The 23,425-nt window shown below is 31.4% G+C and overlaps 1 protein-coding gene across 1 annotated transcript in view; it reads right to left on the bottom strand.

Annotated features, from left to right (window-relative positions):
* The window catches only part of LOC101898311 (protein sax-3), a 92,024-nt gene that overhangs the window by 4,924 nt on the left and 63,675 nt on the right, over positions 1-23,425 (bottom strand). Inside the window, exons 3-13 of the mRNA XM_011293109.3 lie at positions 23,282-23,384; positions 21,693-21,977; positions 21,411-21,551; positions 19,741-19,872; positions 18,741-19,678; positions 18,542-18,661; positions 17,943-18,375; positions 9,931-10,026; positions 9,405-9,651; positions 9,031-9,194; positions 5,990-6,224 (exon numbers count right to left, since the gene is read on the bottom strand). Coding sequence (XP_011291411.1) covers positions 5,990-6,224; positions 9,031-9,194; positions 9,405-9,651; positions 9,931-10,026; positions 17,943-18,375; positions 18,542-18,661; positions 18,741-19,678; positions 19,741-19,872; positions 21,411-21,551; positions 21,693-21,977; positions 23,282-23,384 — 2,894 coding nt within the window. The remainder of the gene's footprint in view (positions 1-5,989; positions 6,225-9,030; positions 9,195-9,404; positions 9,652-9,930; positions 10,027-17,942; positions 18,376-18,541; positions 18,662-18,740; positions 19,679-19,740; positions 19,873-21,410; positions 21,552-21,692; positions 21,978-23,281; positions 23,385-23,425) is intronic.

The following is a 23,425-nucleotide window of genomic DNA, read 5'->3' as shown; positions in this document are numbered from 1 at the left end:
TGCCACAAAGAAGGGATTACTTTCTAAATAAAGGGGGGAGAGATGCTTTAGTTTGAGTTATTTCCATAAAAAAATTTAATTTGATTTTGTCTTAATTAAAGCTTTTATTATAATTGAGGATTATTCCAAAATTGAATTCTAAATAACGGTGAACAAAATAATCCTAATCTGATTAGAGGAGTTTTTTTTTTGGTTTTTTCGCAAAAGGGTTATGGTTGATTGGATGTGCGAAAACTGTGTTTAATGAAAAACAAGCCAAAAAGGACGTGTATGTAATTTAATTTTAAACGAAAGAGGAATACCAGGATAAAAATTTTAATATTTTACAACAAACCAAGTGAAAGAAGCAAATCGAAAATTTTGAAAATTTAATACAAATTCACAAAATTAAAGGGAAATAATTCTAATCTGATTAGCAAAGTCTTTTTCCAAAAGTGTTATGCTTGATAACACTGTACAACACAAAAAATAAGTTAAGTAAAATACAGCTCATTATGAAAGTAGAGCTAAAAATAAACAAGTAAGAAAGCTGTAAGTCCGACGGGACCGAACTTTTAATACCCAGACCATATGGAACGAATATGGTAACTAAAATAAAAAAATAAAATCAATTAAAAATTCCATAGGCTGTAGTATCCATTACGAAGTTTAAATGCTAAATTAGAAAAAATTCCGTCAATAATGTCGTTACATTTATCAAAATACTGAATATCGGAAGGTGCCGTTATATGGGAGCTATACGAAGGCGTTGACCTGCACAGACAATTTTCTGTCACAGGCTGTACTATATACCAACTTTGAAACATTTCCGGTGAATAATGTCACTGAAATCATCAAAATACCGAATATCGGAAGGTGCCGTTATATGGGAGCTATACGAAGGTGTTGACCTGCACAGACAATTTTCTGTCATAGGCTGCAGCATCCATTACGAAAATCACCAAAATACCGAAAAAAAAGAAGTACCATTGTATGAGGCTATACCAAAACGTGGACCTATATGGCCCATTTTCAATACAAAAAGTCCTGCAGACATAATATATATTTGAGAAAAATTTTATCAACCTACTTCGTTTCGTTCGGAAGCTAGAAGTGATTTCCACAGACGGATAGACGGACTGACATTGCTAAATCGACATAGAATTTTGTGCTGATCAAGAATATATATGCCTTGTGGGGTCTGAAATGTATATTTCGAGGTGTTACAAAGGGAATGACAAACCTTATATACCCTCCATACCATGGTGGAGGCTATAATAAATAATTTTCCCTAATTTTTGTTTTTGAAAAATTAAACATTTTTCTCAATATGATGCAAAAGCCAATTTGAGATCAAACCCCTTAAGGAGTTTCTGGTGCTTTGGTCAAACGTTTCCATGGGCTTTATATAGGTTTGAGTCTTTACAAACGGAAATTTGCAAATTAGATATTTTTAGTGATATTATTTTATAACACGGTGGGCGTATGATCACAATAAAAATAATCAATGCTCATACAAAATAATAGTATTTTTAAATGTCTTTAAATTTAAAATTAAATATTTTTAATATTTTATGTTAAGTTTTTCACAGCCTACCATAAACGCCATAGTTCACACTTCCATTCCATAAAGTGTATATTTTAATACAATTATTACACATCCCATTTTTTTTTTTGGTCATTCTCAAATAAGCTAGAAAAAACTCCCATTTTACAAATTTCCATTGTTGTATTTATGATATTTGTTACACTTTTAAATATTGTTATAACAATTTATTGTTGCCATTGTTGTTTTTCACATTGTTAGCATGAAATTTATGACTTAGGGGATTTAAAGTCCATTAGGTCTTCAATATACCAAAAAAAAAAAAAATCTATATATATATAAAATGTTACAAAACAATAGAGTTTTAAATAAACACAATTAAATGTGATTTCTTTTTTTTTTTTTTGTTTTTTGTCTTCCCTGGCATATGGAAAAAATTGTGCTGAAATCGTTTTAAATGACCAAAAAAAAAAAAATCCTACAACAAAATAACATTGATTTAATATTCAATAAGCTTTAAATGAAATTTATAACTGAATTTGTATTAATCAGTTAAATTGAAAGAGAGCAAAAAATAAATAATATTATTTTTTTTCATTGTTGTTGTGTTGTGTTGTTTAATAATCGTTCGTTTTTATGTGCAATTAAGTCCATCCAATATGTGCGCGGTGGTTTTTAATATAATTGTATATTCTCTATACAGGAAATCATTTAAAGCTGATGGTGCCGGCGTGAAAAACATTTTTTTTTTCGAACTTTTTCTCTTCCCTTTCTCCTGTCTATGGTATGTAGCCGGATATTATTTAAATATTTATGTTATTTTAATTAGTTATGAAGCCAGTATCAATGTATAAAAGGTATGTTTGTTGGGGTGTGTGTGCCAGGTATACAACAAATGTTTGTGGACAGGGATTTACTCATCCAGTGTCATTACAATAATCTTTGTGGAAAATAATTACTGAATTAAATGTAATATTTAGTAATTTAAAAACCAAAAAACGTTTAATGTCGGTTGGAGAAAGGGTGGAAATGCAGTAATGAAAAGTGATTCCGAATTTTAATTATTTTTCTAAAATTTAAAAATTATTTAAAACATATGAAATTGATAGGAGGCGTATGACAAATATTAATTAATAATTAATTAATTAAAAAATAAATAATTAATTAATAATAGCTGTTGCGTATAAGAAATTTGCCGGATGGCGATATATATTGAAGCTATATCCAAATCCAAACTTACTCTATAAAATTTCTCTCTCGATTCCTTCTCCATGTTACAAAATTGCACAAAGACATAATACCCTTACCACTATGTACGGTATGGTACAAAAATGTCTTCCAATTTTCCTCATTTTTAAATATATCTGCAATTTTCTATCCCTATTTACAACCTACTTTACATTCCCTCCCTCATTTGGTTATTTAATAACTTTTACACGTATTTCACTATTTACTTAAGTCAATAGGGAAAAATAGCACAAATTATACAGTAATTATTGCCATAAATGAATTGTACATAATAATAATCATAATTTCATTGCATTAATTAAAAACGTACATAATTATGATTGAAGTTTACCAGCAATAAATTCAATACATTTGCAAATAAAACGTTGCGCAAATAAAACTATGAAAATGTAAACCCGTAGACTAGATTTCGTTGTTGCAATAAAAATCCATTTTATGCCAATAAAAATAATACTAAAAATTGTAAATAAATTGAAAGTGAAAGGTTATTAGTGTATTAAGTGATGAAGTTTATGAAATGCAAATGATTGGAAAAATAAATAAAAATATTAAATTATAGATTGTGATGCATATTGAAATGGTTATAAAAAGAATCATACGCCGTGTGGGCCTTTAGATAATATTCATCATACGCAGTCGGGTCGGTAATAATAATAATAATAATAATAATAATAATAATAATAATAATAATAATAATAATAATAATAATAATAATAATAATAATAATATAATAATAATAATAATAATAATAATAATAATAATAATAATAATAATAATAATAATAATAATAATAATAATAATAATAATAATAATAATAATAATAATAATAATAATAATAATAATAATAATAATAATATAATAATAATAATAATAATAATAATAATAATAATAATAATAATAATAATAATAATAATAATAATAATAATAATAATAATAATATAATAATAATAATAATAATAATAATAATAATAATAATATAATAATAATAATAATAATAATAATAATAATAATAATAATAATAATAATAATAATAATAATAATAATAATAATAATAATAATAATAATAATAATAATAATAATAATAATAATAATAATAATAATAATAATAATAATAATAATAATAATAATAATAATAATAATAATAATAATAATATAATAATAATAATAATAATAATAATAATAATAATAATAATAATAATAATAATAATAATAATAATAATAATAATAATATAATAATAATAATAATAATAATAATAATAATAATAATAATAATAATAATAATAATAATAATAATATAATAATAATATAATAATAATAATAATAATAATAATAATAATAATAATAATAATAATAATAATAATAATAATAATAATAATAATAATAATAATAATAATAATAATAATAATAATAATATAATAATAATAATAATATAATAATAATAATAATAATAATAATAATAATAATAATAATAATAATAATAATAATAATAATAATAATAATAATAATAATAATAATAATAATAATAATAATAATAATAATAATAATAATAATAATAATAATAATAATAATAATAATAATAATAATAATAATAATAATAATAATAATAATAATAATAATAATAATAATAATAATAATAATAATAATAATAATAATAATAATAATAATAATAATAATAATAATAATAATAATAATAATAATAATAATAATAATAATAATAATAATAATAATAATAATAATAATAATAATAATAATAATAATAATAATAATATAATAATAATAATAATAATATAATAATAATAATAATAATAATAATAATAATATAATAATAATAATAATAATAATAATAATAATAATAATAATAATAATAATAATAATAATAATAATAATAATAATAATAATAATAATAATAATAATAATAATAATAATAATAATAATAATAATAATAATAATAATAATAATAATAATAATAATAATAATAATAATAATAATAATAATAATAATAATAATAATAATAATAATAATAATAATAATAATAATAATAATAATAATAATAATAATAATAATAATAATAATAATGATAATAATAATGATAATAATAATAATAGTTCCGTGAGCATTTCATTTCACATCTGGGACCGGTTTATCAAGGCGGGCAGATCGACCGACTTAATGGCTTTAGACTATTTCTGGTGAGGCATGTCTATACAGTGAGCCATCTTCAATTTACACATTGAAAGACAACATTGAAGCATTTCTTGGTGAAATATCCACGAAATGTAAGAAAGAGTGTGCCAAAAATTGGACTTAGCAGATAGACCATTTCGGGTGCAGCCGCGGTCAAACTTCGCATTAAGTTATCAAACATTTAATTATATGGACCATACTATCAATTCACATTAGGAGTTCATGTATGCATCTGGGTCGTATTTTTTTTCAACTTTCCTGCACCTCTTAAAAAATCACCTTTTACCACTAGAAATGTCTGCTATACATTTATATATAAATATTTACATTTATATATGTCCACAAGCTAATCAAAATAAATCCCTAATCAAATATTCTAAGCAAATTGAATTCGCCTTAAATCAACATAGAAACCAAAACATATATGTATCCAATATCATTTTGGTTTGGAAATTTCACAAACAAGCAAATCCTCCATTTGTTTGATTTTACAACAAACAAAATATTTTTATTTATTTCAATTTAATAAAAATGTTATCAATTCAATAATTTCCTAGGCAAAACTACAATAAAGCCGATATTGTAAAATATACAAAGTTTTATTGCTCTATTAGTTTTTTTTAAAGCAAATATGTCGGTTTTGTTTTTCTTCTTCATCAAGGACTCTGGCCGGGGAACATAAAAACAAATGTTTGTTTCTAATTAAACATTTAACGATTTTTAGCACTCTTTTGACAAAGAGTTAGAGAGAGAAAAAGAGATTAAATAAAACGTGAAGCAAGCTCACGAAAAAAAAAACTTTTCAAATGAAAACACTAAATGGAAATAAAAGCGAAAACTAACAAAATGCTTTGAATTTTTTAAAACTCTAATACAAACACAATTTGCCATATAAAAATACACAGCAGAATCACACAATTCTCAAACACACACACAGATATGTTGTATGTATATATTTTCCCCAAAAAAAAAAAAACATTAAACCTTTTGATGACTTTAACAAAATGCATAAAGCTCTATGGCCATACATACCGTTGCTGTCCACTGCCACTGCCGGCACCACGTTCATTGGTATTATTTGCTCCATTGGCTGCATTGTTGGTCAGACATACCGGTGCATAGTCATCAATTTGATCCTTTTGCATATCGAGTGTATCACCACTTGGCTGGGTGCGCCACACCATACCACCCGTGGAAGCATCCAACCAATAACCATTGCCATTACGTGATAAACTTGGCATTTTTAAAACATCATTGGCATGGGTACCTATAAAAATAAAAATGAGAGTCGAAAAAGAGAGAAGACAAAAACAATGGGGGTTATTTCAAAATCCACTAACAGATTGACAAAATTAAAAAGTTTTTTCCCTCCAAAAAAGAGGGGGAAAAAACAAACAAAAATAAATGTCTCATTTGGGGATTAAAGCCATATTGTCGAAATTTGTTGTTTTGTTTTAAAGCATTCAATGCGTTAGTTAACAAAAAATATCTCTACTAGTTTTCATTAAGCTTGTCTACTAAATGTCCTCTATGTTATGGTCATGTTAACTATTTAGTTAATTAACATGTCATGACAGCAAAACTGAAAAAAATGGGGGAAAACAGAAGCGCCAGCATCCAACCTACATTTGATAATAAAATTTCATTGCACTTGGAGACAAAAAACTATGTTTGAAAATTAAAACTTCAATTTATGTTCATTTAGGAGAGAGACAGAGATTAATTCACACAAAAAACCATGATGATGCTGAACGAAAATGAATGTAAAACAAGATGCAGGAAAATTGAAAATCAAATGGATAGGCATATTGTTTTAATGCCAGCAACTGGAAATTGTTGGTCTCCCAGAAAAAAAAATACCGGTGATTGGTTTGCCAGACAATATTAGTTGACATATAATAGCAAAGAGGAAAAAAAAATCCTGATTTGTTCCAGCAATTAAAACAGTGATTAAGAGAAATGACTTGAAAAAAAAAAAAACAAATGGAATGCAAAGAAAAAACGATGAAAACTTTTATAAATCATACGCCCAATGGGATACGATATTATCAATAAGTATACGCCTCGGTGTTTATGTTAAGTTTGAACTTAGATAATTTATAGTTTAACAAAAATAAGCCTATAATGAGAAAGGATGGCTACTTAAAACAGTATTGTGAATCAAACAAGTTTACCAAGCCTAAGGTAGAAAAAAAATCTGATGAAAATAATTTCAATACGACAAGTAATCAAATGCTACAGAAGGACGCGGCCGCCCTTGGGATACCCTACAACACAATAATTGAAATTAAGTTTTTGTAGATCAGAAACCCTATGGACTGGAATGAACAAACCCCTCAAGATATTGTGATACATAATTGAGCTTCTTAAATATTATTCTGAAAACAATAGGCTTTTATTTGCTATTCCTTAAGCTATTTTCCCCTTTAAACATTATCCGATGACATTCCAGACTGGTAGGGATTAGTCCTATCTTATACACTTACACCATGAAAATCTCAGGAAATTTTTATATTTTTCCATTTCAAAACTGACCCAAACTCCATGCAAAATTTCTTGAGGATCAAGCCATAATTATACCAAGACTCAATTTCATAAGGAACTCGAGCAGCTTTCCATAGAAAAATCGAGATGTATTGTATTCAGATCTATAAAAAAAATAATTCCAAGATAGTTCAAAATGCCTAACTGCAACAATTCCCCTTCTATAACTTGGCAGAATTGTGGAAAATAAAGAATGCTTCTATATAGGCTGGCAGACCAAATTTTGGGACTATATTCGACATTTTCTGCAGGAATTGGATTTGCAAATACCAAATGCGAATATAAATTTTATCGGTAGAAAAATGTGGCTTGAAACGTGACCAATGTTGGCAGATTGGCTACTATCTGAAAAATACGTTAGGGCTTGAAGGAGGGATTTAACCCTGCAATAACACAACTCAGCCAATTCTCTTAAGAATGCGGGATAAATACGTATTGATTGATATTTGACTCATAGAAGGGCCGAAAAGGGTAGAGCCCGTTTACAGGAGCTATACAAAAATTTTGACTCATTTAAGAGCGATTTTGATTTTGGTTGAGCGACATTCGAACCCTCCCCTTAAGTGGGAATTGCCGCATGAAAGCTATAATAATAACCAGAAGATGGGGGAAAACAGTATTAAATAAATGGAATTATTTTTTATGTTTTATTTAAATAAATCATACGCAGCATTGTCACATTGCAATATATAATTCATAAAATTTGCGGACAATGCTGCGAATGATTTATTTAAATAAAAAAGGGAGACAAATTTAATTTCCAATAATTGAATAAAGAAAGTTCATATTTTCTGGCAATCAATATGACCTCCACTATAAGACGGTTTATATGAGTTTTTTATTTTGTCCAGAATTCCTCAAAATAACAATAGACCACCAAGAACATACATAGTGGTTGGAGGAAACATATAACGTTTGACTTCAGTTCGTAAAACTTGAAAATGAGCAAATCTGATCTAAAATATTATCGGATATATTCTGAAACCGTGTACTTTAGGGAATTTCAAAACCCCATTTAAAAATAGCTAGTTATCTATGCTTTATTTAATTTCCAGGAAGCCTTAAATTAACATAGCTGAAATCTCCGGTCTCCCTCGTTTAAAAACATTTAAAGCAACTACATAAAAAGTTACAATAAATGCAACTGAGTATTTAAAATTTCCAGAAAAGTTTTATTTTACACCTGACTGTCTGCTTAACAATTGCATTCAAGTGGTTTGGTTAAGTCCTTTTTTTTGCCTTCATTTCACCAGCTTTTAAACACCACGAAAAGTCAGTCAGCATTTAATGGCAACAAAAACGACAACAATGAAATCCACTTCTTAACTCATCTACCCAACGGTAAGGCTTGTGAAAAATTGTAAAATAATGCTGAGTTAACACAACATCATACTTCAATACAAAACTGGCCGAAAATGACTTTCAGACACTCATCCCCAAAGAGAAAATAATTGTTTTTTTTTTTTTTCATAAAAAAATTTTTATGAAACTTTAAAAGGGTTTTAAAACGTAGTCTATTTTTCACTTACCTCGTATGGTATTTAAGGCAGATTGTTTCATCATCATGTGTTTACGCTTGACAAAGACCATGGCGCCAAAGGATAACATCATTATGGCCAATATGGCACCCAATAATATAATAAACCATGGTTGAGTTAATACATCATCGACATGATCTTGATTTATGGGATATCTAAAAAATGGAGGAAAGAGAGAAAAAGCACACACATTTACATAGGATACAAAATTATGCAAGGAGAATAGAAGAAAGGTCATACATCATATTTATGAATTTTTGCATAAATAATGGCTCCATACACCATTTTTTGTGGAATCTATTTAAATACTTTACCCAACAAAAAAACATATATTAGATGATGATATAAAAACTTTGCCAACTTACCGTTGATTTATGAAAGGATCTAATCTCTTGGTAATGGGATCCAATCTCAATGTTGCCGGCGAACAATAGGGACCAATGCCAGCATTATTCCCAGCTGCCACACTTACGGTATACATGACACCTTCGGTTAAATTGGCCAACACCAGTGTGGGTGAGGCAGCATCAATTGTGACATTTGTTAGAATACGTGAGAAATTATGGGCCGTATCAATGCCACGCACAACAATGTGATAGTACAACAATACGCCTAATGAGGTGCCAACAAGAAAATTATATATGTGTGAAAAGAAAAAGAGAGATGAAAAAAAAAAAACGGAAAATATATTAAATAACAATGGCATTTAAAAAGAGATTAGCTATGGAAGGGATCTCTGGAAAAAAAGGACCAACAGCAAATGCTTTGTTGCCGTTCAAGCAAAACATGGTAGCATCAGGTTTGTGTTGGGTCCTTTTATTCTCACCCGTCATTGTTAACACACACACACACACACATGTATTACTATGTGTTGGGCGTAGTGTTACTTACCATGTTGAGCCTTAAGATTTGGTTGTTTCCATTTCAAGAATACAGCCGATGAATTCAACAATATGGCTTCCATGCCAAATGGTGCTTCATTGGGTACTGTGAGAAGAAAAAAAAAAAACAGAATAGGAATGAAAAAAATGCATAATGAGAAGAAAATTATTTTGAAGGCAAATGAGAAATATGTTAGGGGAAAATTCTGGCATGGAATTATTATTATGAAATTATGGTAATTGAATTAAAATTATATTAGAATGGGAATACAAAGAAAAGGAAAATGAAACTATTCCCTAAAATAAGTATACTTTAGCCATTAAAGGAAATCCAAGAGCCGGGCGCGGCGAAGTATATGATACCATATCCCGTTATGCATATTTGGCAGAGGAAACTAAAATATGGGAGGTATTTCCAACTGTAATCGATATCTGCCAAATTTGATCGATTTCTGCCAAATATCTCACGTACCCCTGGATCTGAGTTTCACCAAATAAAAAATTGGTTGAATGTGCAAAAATCCATCCAATTTGGGTTGATATTACATATTTTATGCATGATAAACGTGAAATTCGATAAAGATATATAGGAGCTATAGCTAAATCTGAACCAATCTCGATAAAATTTGGAAGATGCATTTCTGAAGCATCTGGAACCAAATATCATTATTGTAGACTTTATATTACGAAAATGAGAGACTTAAACATCAAATCAAATTAAATATACGTATGGGGGCTATAGCTATATCAGAACCGATTTTCACCAAATTTGTCGTACATGCTTCTAGGCTCAATTTGGTCACATGTGCCTAATTCCATCCTATTTAAGCAAATATAATACATTTGGTGCACAATAAAAAACTTAATATTGGCCGACCAATTTCAAAGAGGTTCGTCTTTGATTTTTATTTCATTTTTAAACTGAAAAACGAATCTTCTAAACAAAAACGCCTTTAAGAGAACTATTAACTAATTTCATGGCGCAATTACATGTTTTGTTGCATACTTTTAGGCTAGAACTGTAATTGAATGCCTAGCGTTTAGGTTTTTATGAATATCTTTATTCCTAGTGATCCATTGTATATATTTCCATATATCCCAGAATAAACACAGACATCTCTGTCGATCCTATCCAATATCCTTTGACAAAATCAATAAAAATTATTGAAGGACCAGTGAAATTCGTACAAACTCAAGGGAATTTTTCCCATCCTTATGATACTACGGCTCACGCAGCCCGGAACATATTTCTTAAGCCTTTAAGATCCTTGCAAGTAATACGCCAAACTGTCTTAATGAGAGAGATTCTTCTAGATTCAATTCAAATTCCACCCTAGTGAAACATAAAAAAATTCATAATTCTCCTAATTTTTTTAAATATCTGGATACTTTGAAAGTTTAATTAAATTTTTAAAATAAAATACGACTATTCCAAAAAATCACCTTTTGCAGAACAATTAACAAAGTCCATGTCACAAAGTCAAGGTAATCCGAAATGCAAGCAAAATTCACATTTTCGTTGCATACTTTTAGGCTACAACTTCAATTTAATGCCTAGCGTTTAGGTATTCCATGAATATCTTTATTCCAAATGATCCATTGTATATTTTGCACCGTATCCCTGCATAAAAAAATAAATCTCTGCCAAGGATATTTCTTGTTTTTGTTGTTGCAAAAACCATACAAATATAAACAACAATTATTATTGTAGGCACAATTGTCACCTGTCTGTCTGTCTGTCTGTCCGTCTGTCTTTTGGAGCATTTCAAATGAGTTGCCTTCATCCATGAAATGTTTTTATTATTCCAGAGATGTGTTGTTGAACAATATGAAGACAACATCAACAACATCATCATCCCGAGTGAAACCAAACTGAAGCCTAAGGGTAATGACAAACGGAAATGCAACCACAAAAATTGTTTACATTTGCAAAAATCACATATCAGAAGCCGGAGAATTTTAAGTGTGTGCCTGTATGTGTGGGGAAAGGGCCCACTTTAACTGCAGGCATGCAATTGCAATGTTTGTTTTCTTAGGAATGTTGGATGGAAAATCCGACCCTTTCCCTTACCTTCATTATGTATTATCCCATGCAGTCATGTAGGAATGGGATTTTCCCCTCTTCCATTACCATTTTATTGTGTTTTCTTTTTCTTTAGGTCTTAGATTTCCCCCATTTTTTCCTGTTTACACGTAACATTTACTGTCAACTGTTGTTACGTGCTGCAATTTGTATGCAATTTAAATAGAAACAAAAACCAGCAAATCCTTTTCTTAGTCCATTTTTCTGCATCATGGCCTAGGCGTGTGTGTTTTGCTGGCTTTTTGTTGAAATGAGTTTTTTTGTGTTGCACGTAAGAATAAATGTCCTTCTGTGATTGTGTCTCTCTCTTGTTGTGACAATGGTGCTTTAGCACGTTGCAGCTTAATGCAAAAGTGAGACAAGGTAATTGCAAATCAACTTAAGCAAAAGAGTCCGTGCATGTTGAGGAATTACAAAACGAAAAAAATGCATGAATGAAGGATTGGAATGTGTGGTTTTTATAGGAGTTTAAAGGGAATGAAATTTTGTTGAGGATGGATTTTCTTTTAATAAATGGAGGCATGATCTTTAAATTGATTGTTGATTTAAAGTTAGAAGTATCTAAATTAAAAACAAATCTATTAGAGAAATCTTCATGATCGAAAAATTTCAAAAAACCTTGTGTATATTGACGATTGTAGTAAAGAATTTTTTATAAAAATGTCCTTGGAAATTTTGGATGGGACTCAATTAACCCAGGGTTATATTTTAGCGTTTATATGAGAAAATCATTTATATGACGATATTTATAAAAAAATCATTAGAAAAAATTCATGATCGAGAATTTTTTAAGGGCCCTAATGTGGTTATAAATTTCTCATAAAGATTTCTTTGGAAATTTCGAATGGGTCTCTTTTAAACCAGTCCAAATTATGGCTTTTAAAACTTAAAATAACAAAATACTTTAAAATTTCAATCAAATATCAAATAGTTATGAAATACAAAGATTTGTTATGCTGGGGGTCCATACAAATACAAATTTTCGAAAAATTTAACAAATTCTCAGTCCCAAAAACCCCTTATTTTCACCTGATTTACCATATCTTCCTTTACAATTCTCAAAATTATACCAGAGCTCTACAAATGCTCAAGAATAAGTTATGAAGAAAACAACCCACAGCTAACAAAGCAATCAAAATAAAACGTCGCAGCCAAAGAATGACAACAAACACAACAATCAAAACATCACAATATACTCGAGTAGCAGGATAGAAAAACAAGTGCAAACGGAGCTCACTCGGAAAACACAACACCAATAACACCAAGGTACAAGTATTATTTTCAAACGACTCCTTCTACACTCATGTGGGTGCTCGCCGTTGAATGTGTGTATTTTACATATGTATTTATGTGTGTGTGTGTGCATCATCCTTACAAATCCAAGCCATTTTCCACTTGCCTTGCAAAAATAAACCTAAATGGAAATGTAAAGAGTAATGTAAAGAGCATTTTCACAAATGCAGCCACCTTTAAATAAAAAAGTATCGCACGCACACCCAAACATAAAGGCAGTCGTGGAAGAAAAGGGAAAACTCCTTCCCTTTATTGTACCCAGTAAACAATTTTTTCCGACTGCTCTGATTTTAGATTTTTTTCCGAAATTTCTGACGTTTTTTTCAGAAATTTCTGATAGAAATTGGTCCGATTTTCTAAACGTTTTTTTTTAGAATTTCTGCACATTTTCCTGTGTTTTTAAGCGAAAAAAACTCGAAAAATGTACAAACGGAGAGAGTAGATTGTCTATTGCTCTGGCATATTCTCTCCCACATGTAAACGGATGGTGGTGGTTTGACACATTCTCTCCCATAGTAGTTGTTGTTGTGATCATTCATTTCAAGATCTCAACAACAACAAAGCGCAAAGCAAAAATGCTATTTGTTATTGTGAACTGTTAGATTTTCCGTTGTAAAAATGTGCGTTTTGTTGTTGTTGTGAATCAGCCTCTTTCTCTTTCATTCCCAAAAAAATATGATGGAAAATTTTATTCCGAATTTTTTTTCGAATTCTGACTGATTTCTTTTAGAAAATCTGAATATTCCGCCGAATTTCCAGACGAATTCTGCCCGATTTCTTTCAGAAATTCGGAGTTGTCCTCCGAATCTTTTCCGAAAATCTAATTTTTTCTCCTATTTTTTCAAGAATTTTCACCGAATTCGTCCAGAAAATCTAATATTTCTTCAGATTTTTTTCAGAAAATCTTTCCGAATTCGGTGACCACGTCCATACAACTTTCGTACCGAAATCGGAAGGAATTCGGAATCAGAATCGGACATTTTTTCAGAGATTCTGACAGAAATCGGACCGAATTCGGCAAAAATTGTTTACTGGGTAGTTAGACAAAAATTACACACACACATACACAACCACTGGCTTCAGCCGAAGCAAAACCGTAATCAGGGATGGAAAGTTGTTATAGAAGACTTGAAACAAATTATTTAAGTGTCATCTATTGGCTAGTGTGAACATTTCATCCAGGCATTTGGAAAGTGGTACGTGTCTTTGCTAGAGTGAGAATTGCCAATTTCATTGATCGCATTTTTAATTGACCTTGCTGAATGGTCGCATACCGCGTTGCCAAACAAACAAAACATTTTTATGGCTAGGGTTGGCATTACGTTGGATGCGATTGCGGCAATATACATTAGGCAACGCAACGCTTAAGGAACTTATTTTAAACGAATAATATGAAATGTCATCTATGACATTGGCAGCACTGAATAAAGCAAGGACATTCTGTTTGCTATGTTCGTATCTTAGATTGGTGTGCAATGACAGTTTCGAATGGATTTTTATATGAAGATCAAATAGTAACTGAAATGCTTTATTGCTAATAGTTGGCGCCCTATATATCGCAGAAAAAGTCTCTAAATGGGGCATAACTCTACACATATTTTCCTTGGTCTAGAACGAAAATATTTAGTCTATATTCTTGCTTAACTAAGTTAAATCAATAAATATTTTCGAATTGTTAAATTTGGCGCTAAATCAAAATGTTTAACGAATAGCATTAACCAGCATCAACACTGATTTTATATTTAGTTGCCAACCTATAATTTTTACAAGGGCTTGTCTATGTAGGACTCCTGTTTTTATGTTACAATCGACAGAATAAGACTTGAATCTACTTGAAACTTGAGATCTATAACATGGAGACTTGTACTGATTTTTTTGGTATAGACAAGGAAATAAAAGGACTCGAACCAAAATTACTTAATGTTAAAGTATTAAAATTTTATTTAAATTTATTTAAATTTGAACAAATATAGGAGTTTTTCAAAGCCAAAACTTTTTTGAGTTTTTACTCTTTCCCAAAATTATTATTTTAACTTGTTGGCGCCCAACTGCTCAGGCTTCCATTGAAAATACAACTCAAATGTGTAGTGAATTTTAAAGTGCAAATATTAAGACCTTATTTTTAAAACCTTTAAGACCTCTTTTATAACTCTAAACTATCCATCTCTGCCTCTGAACGTCTATTGGGCGCCACACATTAAAACCCAACCCTGCATTACATTTATAAAGTTTTCCATCACAACAGTTAAAGTGTTATTGTAAAGTAGAAAAAGAAGAAAAAACAACAGCAAGTGCATGGTGGCCTTATTGTCAACTTTGGTACTCATCAGCTCATTAATGATGTTCTCTGATGCTAAGCCAGTGAAGTGGAGAGAGAGAGAACAAATTCTGATGTTGATGATGAGTTTTGCCATCATAAAACTTGGCATACATCAGCATTTTCTTGTTGTAACATCAACATAGTTGATGGAAGAAAAGCTTATAAATAAACAAATGAAAATGATGTTGTTGTTGTCGCTGTTGTCTACCCAGCAAATTTTTCCCCCATTAGAAGCAAAGACTTGTGGAAATTATAACAGAGAAAGAGGTAAATGAAATTTGTATCTTTTTCAACAATTCTGTTGGCCTGATATTTTTCCATACAGACACACACACACATGTATGTAAATGTGCAAAGAAAAGCTTACACATACATACATGCGTGTGGTGTACATGTAATATATGCAGACAGACACACCATCTATTTGAGTAGGTCTTTTTATGTTTTATTTCTTTGTTTTGTTTCTGCTGCTATCTTTGGCGGCTGTGCTTAAGTGCGTATTTGTTTATGCTTTATTTATTCTGTAAATGCATGGGGATGGTCGCCCCAAATGTTGTTCACATGTGTGCGAGTGTGTGCGTTCGTGTTTTGGCTGCCTGTCAAAAGGAGTTCAAGTGAGTCTGGGAAACGGAAACCATGCGGATGCAACTTTTTTCTTTTTCTCTCCCCATAAATAAAAGCGGAAGTTTTTGTGGTTATTTAAAGTAATCAGTCTATGATTGTTTAAATAAAAAAACAAACGGCAAAAGTTCAACTCATCATTGGATTTGCTTGCGTTTCTTGAGATAGGCAAATAGAAAAAAAGTTTTTTTCTTTTTTCCTGTCTTGCAACTTCATCGCCCTTTTCTATTTCTTTGTTTGTGTAAAAGTTGCTGTTTTCTTTTTTATCAGAAACGCATTAAAAAGTTTTTCTGTCATTTTTTTATCTAAATGTCAAAGAGGGGTGTTTTTTCAATGAATGTCTTTGGCTAAATAAGGGTTAATTAAGTGGGTGCTTTGGAAAATTCTTGAGATTTCCTAATAAGGTATTTTGAGTGGAGGGAAATGGATTTAAATAAACTCTAAACAATGAAAATGTCATGAGAGATTTTGAAATAAATAATTCCCCTTTAATTTGATTACGAATTGTATTTTACGTTGGGCGCCACTGGTTTAAATAAATCAGTTTTTTTGAAGAAATTTAAATATATGTAAAAAATTTTGTGCAAATGTCATTCAAGGACGAAAAACAATGACTTTCACGCTGGGCGCCATTATTTATATTCAAAATTATTTTCTGTAAAAAGTTTTTTTTTTTTATTTTTGAAGTGCTTTCAATCAAATATTGCAATGCTTTTATTTACTTCAAAAAATTTATTTTTGAATGGTGGGCCCATAACAAATATTACCAATTATTTTCAGCTACATATCTCTTAGATATCGATTTAAATCTCATTGTTTATTTTTTTCATTATATTGTGATTACTAACTCCACTTCGGAATTCCTTAAAATTTTTCCCCTCCAGCTAAATGAAGGGTTTGTAGAGTTCATCAAATATTTACTTTTTGTTAAACTAGCAACAACAGCATCAGCTGTTTTCCCTTCTAAAAGTATTGTATAATTTTCCGATTAAATATTTATTGATGCGGAAAAAGGGCAAAGGATTCTGCCACATATCATGCGTAAGAAAAACTTTGCAAAGTTTTTTTTTTCTGTTTTCATTCATATTGAATTAGTTAGAAGGGCAGTCAGCCATCTGCCAAAAAAGGGTTAATTTTCTATTTCAAGGGTAGGGGAGAGGTAAGGGCTAATAATGGTTTCAGACATTATCTAAAGTTTGGCAAATTATTAACACAAAACTTGTAAAGTGTGTTTCATAATTTTTTAGGGAAAGTTTTCTTAAAGACTTAAGAAAGTGAGGAAATATAAAAAAATTAAGTGGGAACATGCTTAATAATAAGCCTTGGTGTTTTTGTTTAAAAACATCGATTGGGGCTGATTTTGGTTGGTCAGTTAAAATAGCTTCAGTCGACTCATGAAACACAGACATTATATAAATAATTTTCCTCCACCTTCACCATAAATTAGATCTGTTCCAACTCCCCCACAGTGTGGGCAATATTAAATTTTTGGTTTAAAAATTCTTGGCACAAAAATTCTTTTTTTTTTGGTACCTTCCCTCTGACAAAATATAAATTTGATTTATTCCTTTCTCCCACCCCCTCTCCGCCAAAAAATAATTCCACAATAAATGTAAAATTGCACAGCAAAAATAAAAAAGAAAACATGCCAGTTTTTCCAACATACATACACACATGTAAAAATAATAATCATCATTCGACTTACCATCTTCCAAAGTTCGGGCGACACGTGAATTCGATGGTTTACCCTCGACCGACTTATAAAAGGGTACAATGAAAAATTCATATAACGTATATTGCAATAGACCGGTCATGGTACATGAGGAGGCGCCACCACCATTCAATATGGTCAACATGCGATATGTTGTACTGCCAACATAGGCTGCAGCCGATTGGATGACGCTCGATGGTGTTGTGGAGGCCACCACATAAGCTGTACCGTCACGTCTGGCAATATTTGGTTTTGATGCCGAAATCAATGCCGATGAAGAGGCTGATGTTGAATGGGAACGACTGCTGCTACTGCTACTACGTGCGGCAGCTACTAATGGATTTGTGTTGGCTGTGGAACCGGCTGAAGTATCCAAAAGTTGACGTGCGTAAATATAGAAACCTTCAACATATTTGCCATTGATGATCTGTGAGGAAAACAGAGAGAGAAAACAATAAGGAAATGAAGTTTTTAGCATTAAGATATTACTTTTACAACAACAAAAACACAAAACAACAAAACTTTGTTTAATTTCCGCTGGAAATAAACAAAAGAAGAGAGAAAATCTTTACAAGTTTTTCCAAATCACTAACCTGCCAAGATAATTTCATGCTGGTCGAATCCACAACACTGGCATTGATAAGTTCTATAACATCACCGGATAAGAGACTGGCACGAGCTTCACTCAAATCCAAACCGCTATTGAAGTATTTCTAAAACACACACACACGAAGAAACAAAAGAAATTAATAAAGAAATCTTATTTCTTGTTATTGACAAAATCAAACTTACCGTTCCCACCACAATTGCCTCCGACATGGGTGAGGGCAATGATAGGCCATGCGAATTTTCCGCTCTTATCAAAAAGAAATAATTAATGCCTGGCAGCAAACCCACTTGGGTATAGGTTGTATTCTGTACACGACTGGCCACTTGTGTCCAGCCATCCGTTTCATTTTTGGCAAACATTTCCACAACATAACCGACCAGGCTGGAGGCACCCACTTTATTGCTACGTGTCCATGACAAACTAATTGAGTCTTCAGTTTTGTCTACCACTTGAGGTTTGCCAGGTGGTCCAGGATGAGCCGACAGCTCAGGTGCCCGAAAGAATTTGATATTGGGATTTGTGGGTGAATCCAAACGCAGATAACCACTCCACGATGATTTGCCATTACGATTGCTGGCCACACAAGTGTAGAGGCCTTCATCCTCATTCTTCATTAGGTCAACAATGGTTAGAGAACCGGAATCGGACATATTGCGTCTCTCATGATCCATAACATCAATGGGTATACCATTCAAATACCATTGAACTTGAGGTATGGGTGAGCCCAAAGTGCGACAAGGTAGGGTAACAATTGATTTGACGGGTAGTGTCTGATTCACAGGACCCTGTTCAATGACGGGTGGTGGTAAATCGAATTGGGTGTCGACAGTGACAACGGTACGGCTGCTAACACTACCCACAGCATTCAGAGCATTGCACACGACCACTTTGCCACTATCCTCACGGGCAAAACGAAAGATCGACAAAACCGAACGACCCTCGGGTGTCACCGTAACTTCCAAACGGGTATCCTTGTAGCCGGGGAATAGCAGAGAACTATTACCTTCAATGGACCAATAGACAGTGGGTTTGGGATAACCCGTGGCCTGACATTCGAAGATAACCTCATCGCCGACTTCGACCAATTGATTTTTGGGTCTAATCGAGAATTTAGGGGGAGCTGTAAAAAAATTAAAAATATTAATAATTTGTTGGAAATTATTATTTTTTAAGTTAACTTACCGTGCACAATAAGGGTACCAGTGGCTGTTATCGAACCTACAGCATTATCGGCCTCACAGGTATATTCACCCATATCTTCCAATGTAATGTCGTCCAATTTCAAGCTTCGATCTTCCAAGACCGTGACACGACCTAGATATTAAAAAAGGAAAAATGAAAAAAAAATTATAAATTTTTCCATAGCGAAAGTGAGTGTGGGAAAACTACAGAGATTCATGATGGGCGCCATCTGAAGCTTAAAGAGGATTTCAATGCCAAAACAAATTTAAATTAAATAAACACGTCCCGAGTGTTTTTAAAAATTAAAAATAGTGTCTTAAGAATGATATTAGGCGCCATTTTATGTCAATTTTCATATGATGTAGAGTTTAAATATAAAACTGTCATTGAAAGCATTTTATCTTTGGTTTGAGTGCTAAAGCAAATAGACTCTAGTAGGTGTTTTAAAACTCTAAATTTCATATTTGCCCCACATCGGGCGCCATTTAATGTTGGTGTTTATATGTTATGTTATTAGTAAAACTGCCATTCGTTATTCAATTTACATTGGTAATTCAACTCAGCTGCCCAATGTTGGGCGCCATATTTATGTTACATTAACTTGAAGAAAGCCCACATTGAATAAATGAATGTGAACAACCTACAACTTTGCCAAAACAAACTTAAATGCATATTTGTCTAAATTCTTCTACATATTGTCATAATTTCTACCTCCTCAAAACCACAGCACAATTAGCCTAGCTTAATTAATTTGATTACCATTAACCTAAGCGCAACCAATATTGCAATGAGAAGGAAAACCACATTCTAAATATTATTCGTCATATGTCTAACGAAACATACTCCCGGGTAAACATTTCAAATGAAAAATACCAAAGGAAAACCACATATTTTGGCAAATGCCAAAACATTCACCCACATAGACACACAACATAACACACATACATTTTATATGGCATTTTATGGTCCACATACTCATTAACTCCCCACCACTGTATTGTAGCATGCTTTCTCTTGCAATGGGTTGGACCAAATTCAGTTTTGCAACAAAACCCCAAAAAGTAATTTTCATTTAGAAAATCAAACTAAACTAACAAACTTCTCAAATTGAAGCGAAAAACACATAAACTGAAGAGCTAAAATAACATGACATCTGAATTTTTTGGAAAACTAAGAACTCCCCCACCCTCCCACACACTAATGAAAACAGAAACAAGCTTCCCAGTTTGGGGCTGAATTGCAGGTATCATAGATGACCGCTTACTGTGTTATGTGGTTTCCGGCTAATTGACAATCAGAGAAGGGTTAAACAAACAAAGAGCGACCACAATCGTTTAGTAACAAATGAGTGGGGGTGAAGTGAGTGTGTTGGATGGGGAAGGGGAACATAAAAATTATTGTAGCGGTAGAAATGTCAACAAACAAACAGACAAACAAGGAAACCTCTGTGAACAAAATAAAAATCAACATAAAACCAAATGCTGGCGTTTTAAAAGGACAAACGACAATTTATCCTGTACAACTGAGATAAACAGCTTTTACCCCAATGCGAACATACACACGACTGCATTACATTCACAACGCACACACACACAGGTAGCAAAAGGAAATCCGTTGTTTGCTCTAGAGTAGTTTATCCACAAACACAGGTTTTCATATCACAAACTTACGTAAAGGCATATTTCCACCCGAGGCTGTGCGACGCCACAGGACATCCGGCAATGGATCACCACCAATGCGGCACTGGAATATAACCGATGTACCCACAACAGCTGTTTGGTTTTGGGGGCCGCGTATTAAAAATGGTCGAGCTAAATGGCGGAGAGAGAGAGAAAGAAAGAAAAATAAATGAAACAATTGTAATGAATTAAATTTGAAAAATTATCGTGTTTACAACAGGTGCTAAAACTTGAAGAAGCACACAAAAGGAAATGAAATGAACAACAACTTACTGTGTACTTTAAGAAAAGCTGTACTTGACTCCCTGGTACCCACAACATTTTTCACAACACACTGATAACGACCATCATCGGACTGCCGTACATCTTGTATGGCCAGATTGCCACCATCAACAATGCGTATACGTTTATTGCCACTTAGATTGAGAGTTTGTCCATTTTTACGCCAGGATACTTGGGGTTCGGGCGAACCACGCGGTGGGCCACATTCCATGAGGGCAACTTCACCCTGAGCCACACGGGTGTTTTGAGGTTCCAAGCGGAATTCGTCACGTAAGACTGAAAGGAAAGAAAGAGAAAATTTGGGGAAGTTAATTTCAGAGTAAATGTGAAAAATATATAATAATGTCTTAGGATTTACGTTGGGCGCCATTTTGTAATGTATGGAAAAACTAATATTTCTTTATCTATATTTAAATTCTACATTAGTTGAGGCATATTTAGAAACTAGGCCAATTTTTAGCTTGGAGGCCAAATTTTAGCTGGTCGTTCAAAACCAGTTTGGGTAAAATTATCAGTATTCCATAAAAGAGATATATAGTGGCTTAGTGTCAACTATTTTTAATGATTTTGAAAGAAGGCTTCTAAGAATTCATAAAAATCAAATATTTTTAAAAAAAATAGTGGCATTTTCATCTAAATTTAAAAATTGATTTGTGACTTTAACAATCGTTATCTGAATGTTAAATTGCTTAGTTTTTACGCTGGGCGCCTCATACTTCAGATAATTTTTTTCGAGTTAATAACCTTCTCTGTTAATTCATTCCTCTAGATATTAAAGCGCAGAGCACACATTTTTGATTATACTTTGGGCGCCACTCATGTCTTAAAACGTATATTTGTTAAGGATTAACTTCTTTCAATTTTACGTTGGGCGCCAGGTTCTTAAGAGATTTTTTGGTTTTTATACATCTCCGGAAAAATGGATAATTGTTATCAAACCTATAGATAAATTGTAACTTGTTAACAATTATGTATTCGAGCTCCTTCGTCGGGCGCCACCGACGGGGTTTAAAGGTTTATAAAATGACACATCTGTGTCATAACGTTTTGTCATCAAAAAGTATATTGATGACTCAATGATTACATTCGATTTAAGCTTTAGCCCCACTTTGGGCGCCAATTGAAATTTTTCTGGAAATATACGCAACTTACAAGCCTTGTTGCTAAATTTAGTAATATATTATATTTCGAGAAGTTAAAACGGCTTCATTATTAGAATATTTATTATTCGCCATTTTGGGCGCCAATGTAATTACGCAATTATGAATTCTACAAAAATTAATATATGAGTATTTTTCTCGTCGGTTTTCATTGCCCAATTTTAATGAAATGTTAAATGTTTTACAAATGAAAACATAATAAATCAATAGTGCCACGTTGGGCGCCAGTTACTATTTCTGTTTTTTTTTTTTTTTTATCAATTTAAATTACAAATTTGGTTTTGGAGATTCAATATTAATATTATATTTCATAGAGAAGAAACGGTTTTCCAATTTAAAATGTATCAACATCCCCCCCTTGGGCGCCATTTCTTTTTAATTAAATAATATTATTCAATAAATCTTTTCAATAATACTTACATGCAACCTGTAGCGTAGCATTACGTGATCTCGCCACACCAAATTCATTTTTGGCCTGACACCAATATGTCCCAGCATCACTTTCACGTCTCGAGTGTATAACCTAAAATAAAATAAGAAAAAAAAAACAAATTTTATTGTGAA

This window comes from Musca domestica, unplaced genomic scaffold (assembly GCF_030504385.1).
Source record: "Musca domestica strain aabys unplaced genomic scaffold, Musca_domestica.polishedcontigs.V.1.1 3, whole genome shotgun sequence".
In the NCBI taxonomy this organism is placed as follows: Eukaryota; Metazoa; Arthropoda; class Insecta; order Diptera; family Muscidae; genus Musca; species Musca domestica.
Note: the sequence above shows the minus strand (reverse complement) of the source record. Positions and strands in the feature narration are given on the sequence as shown.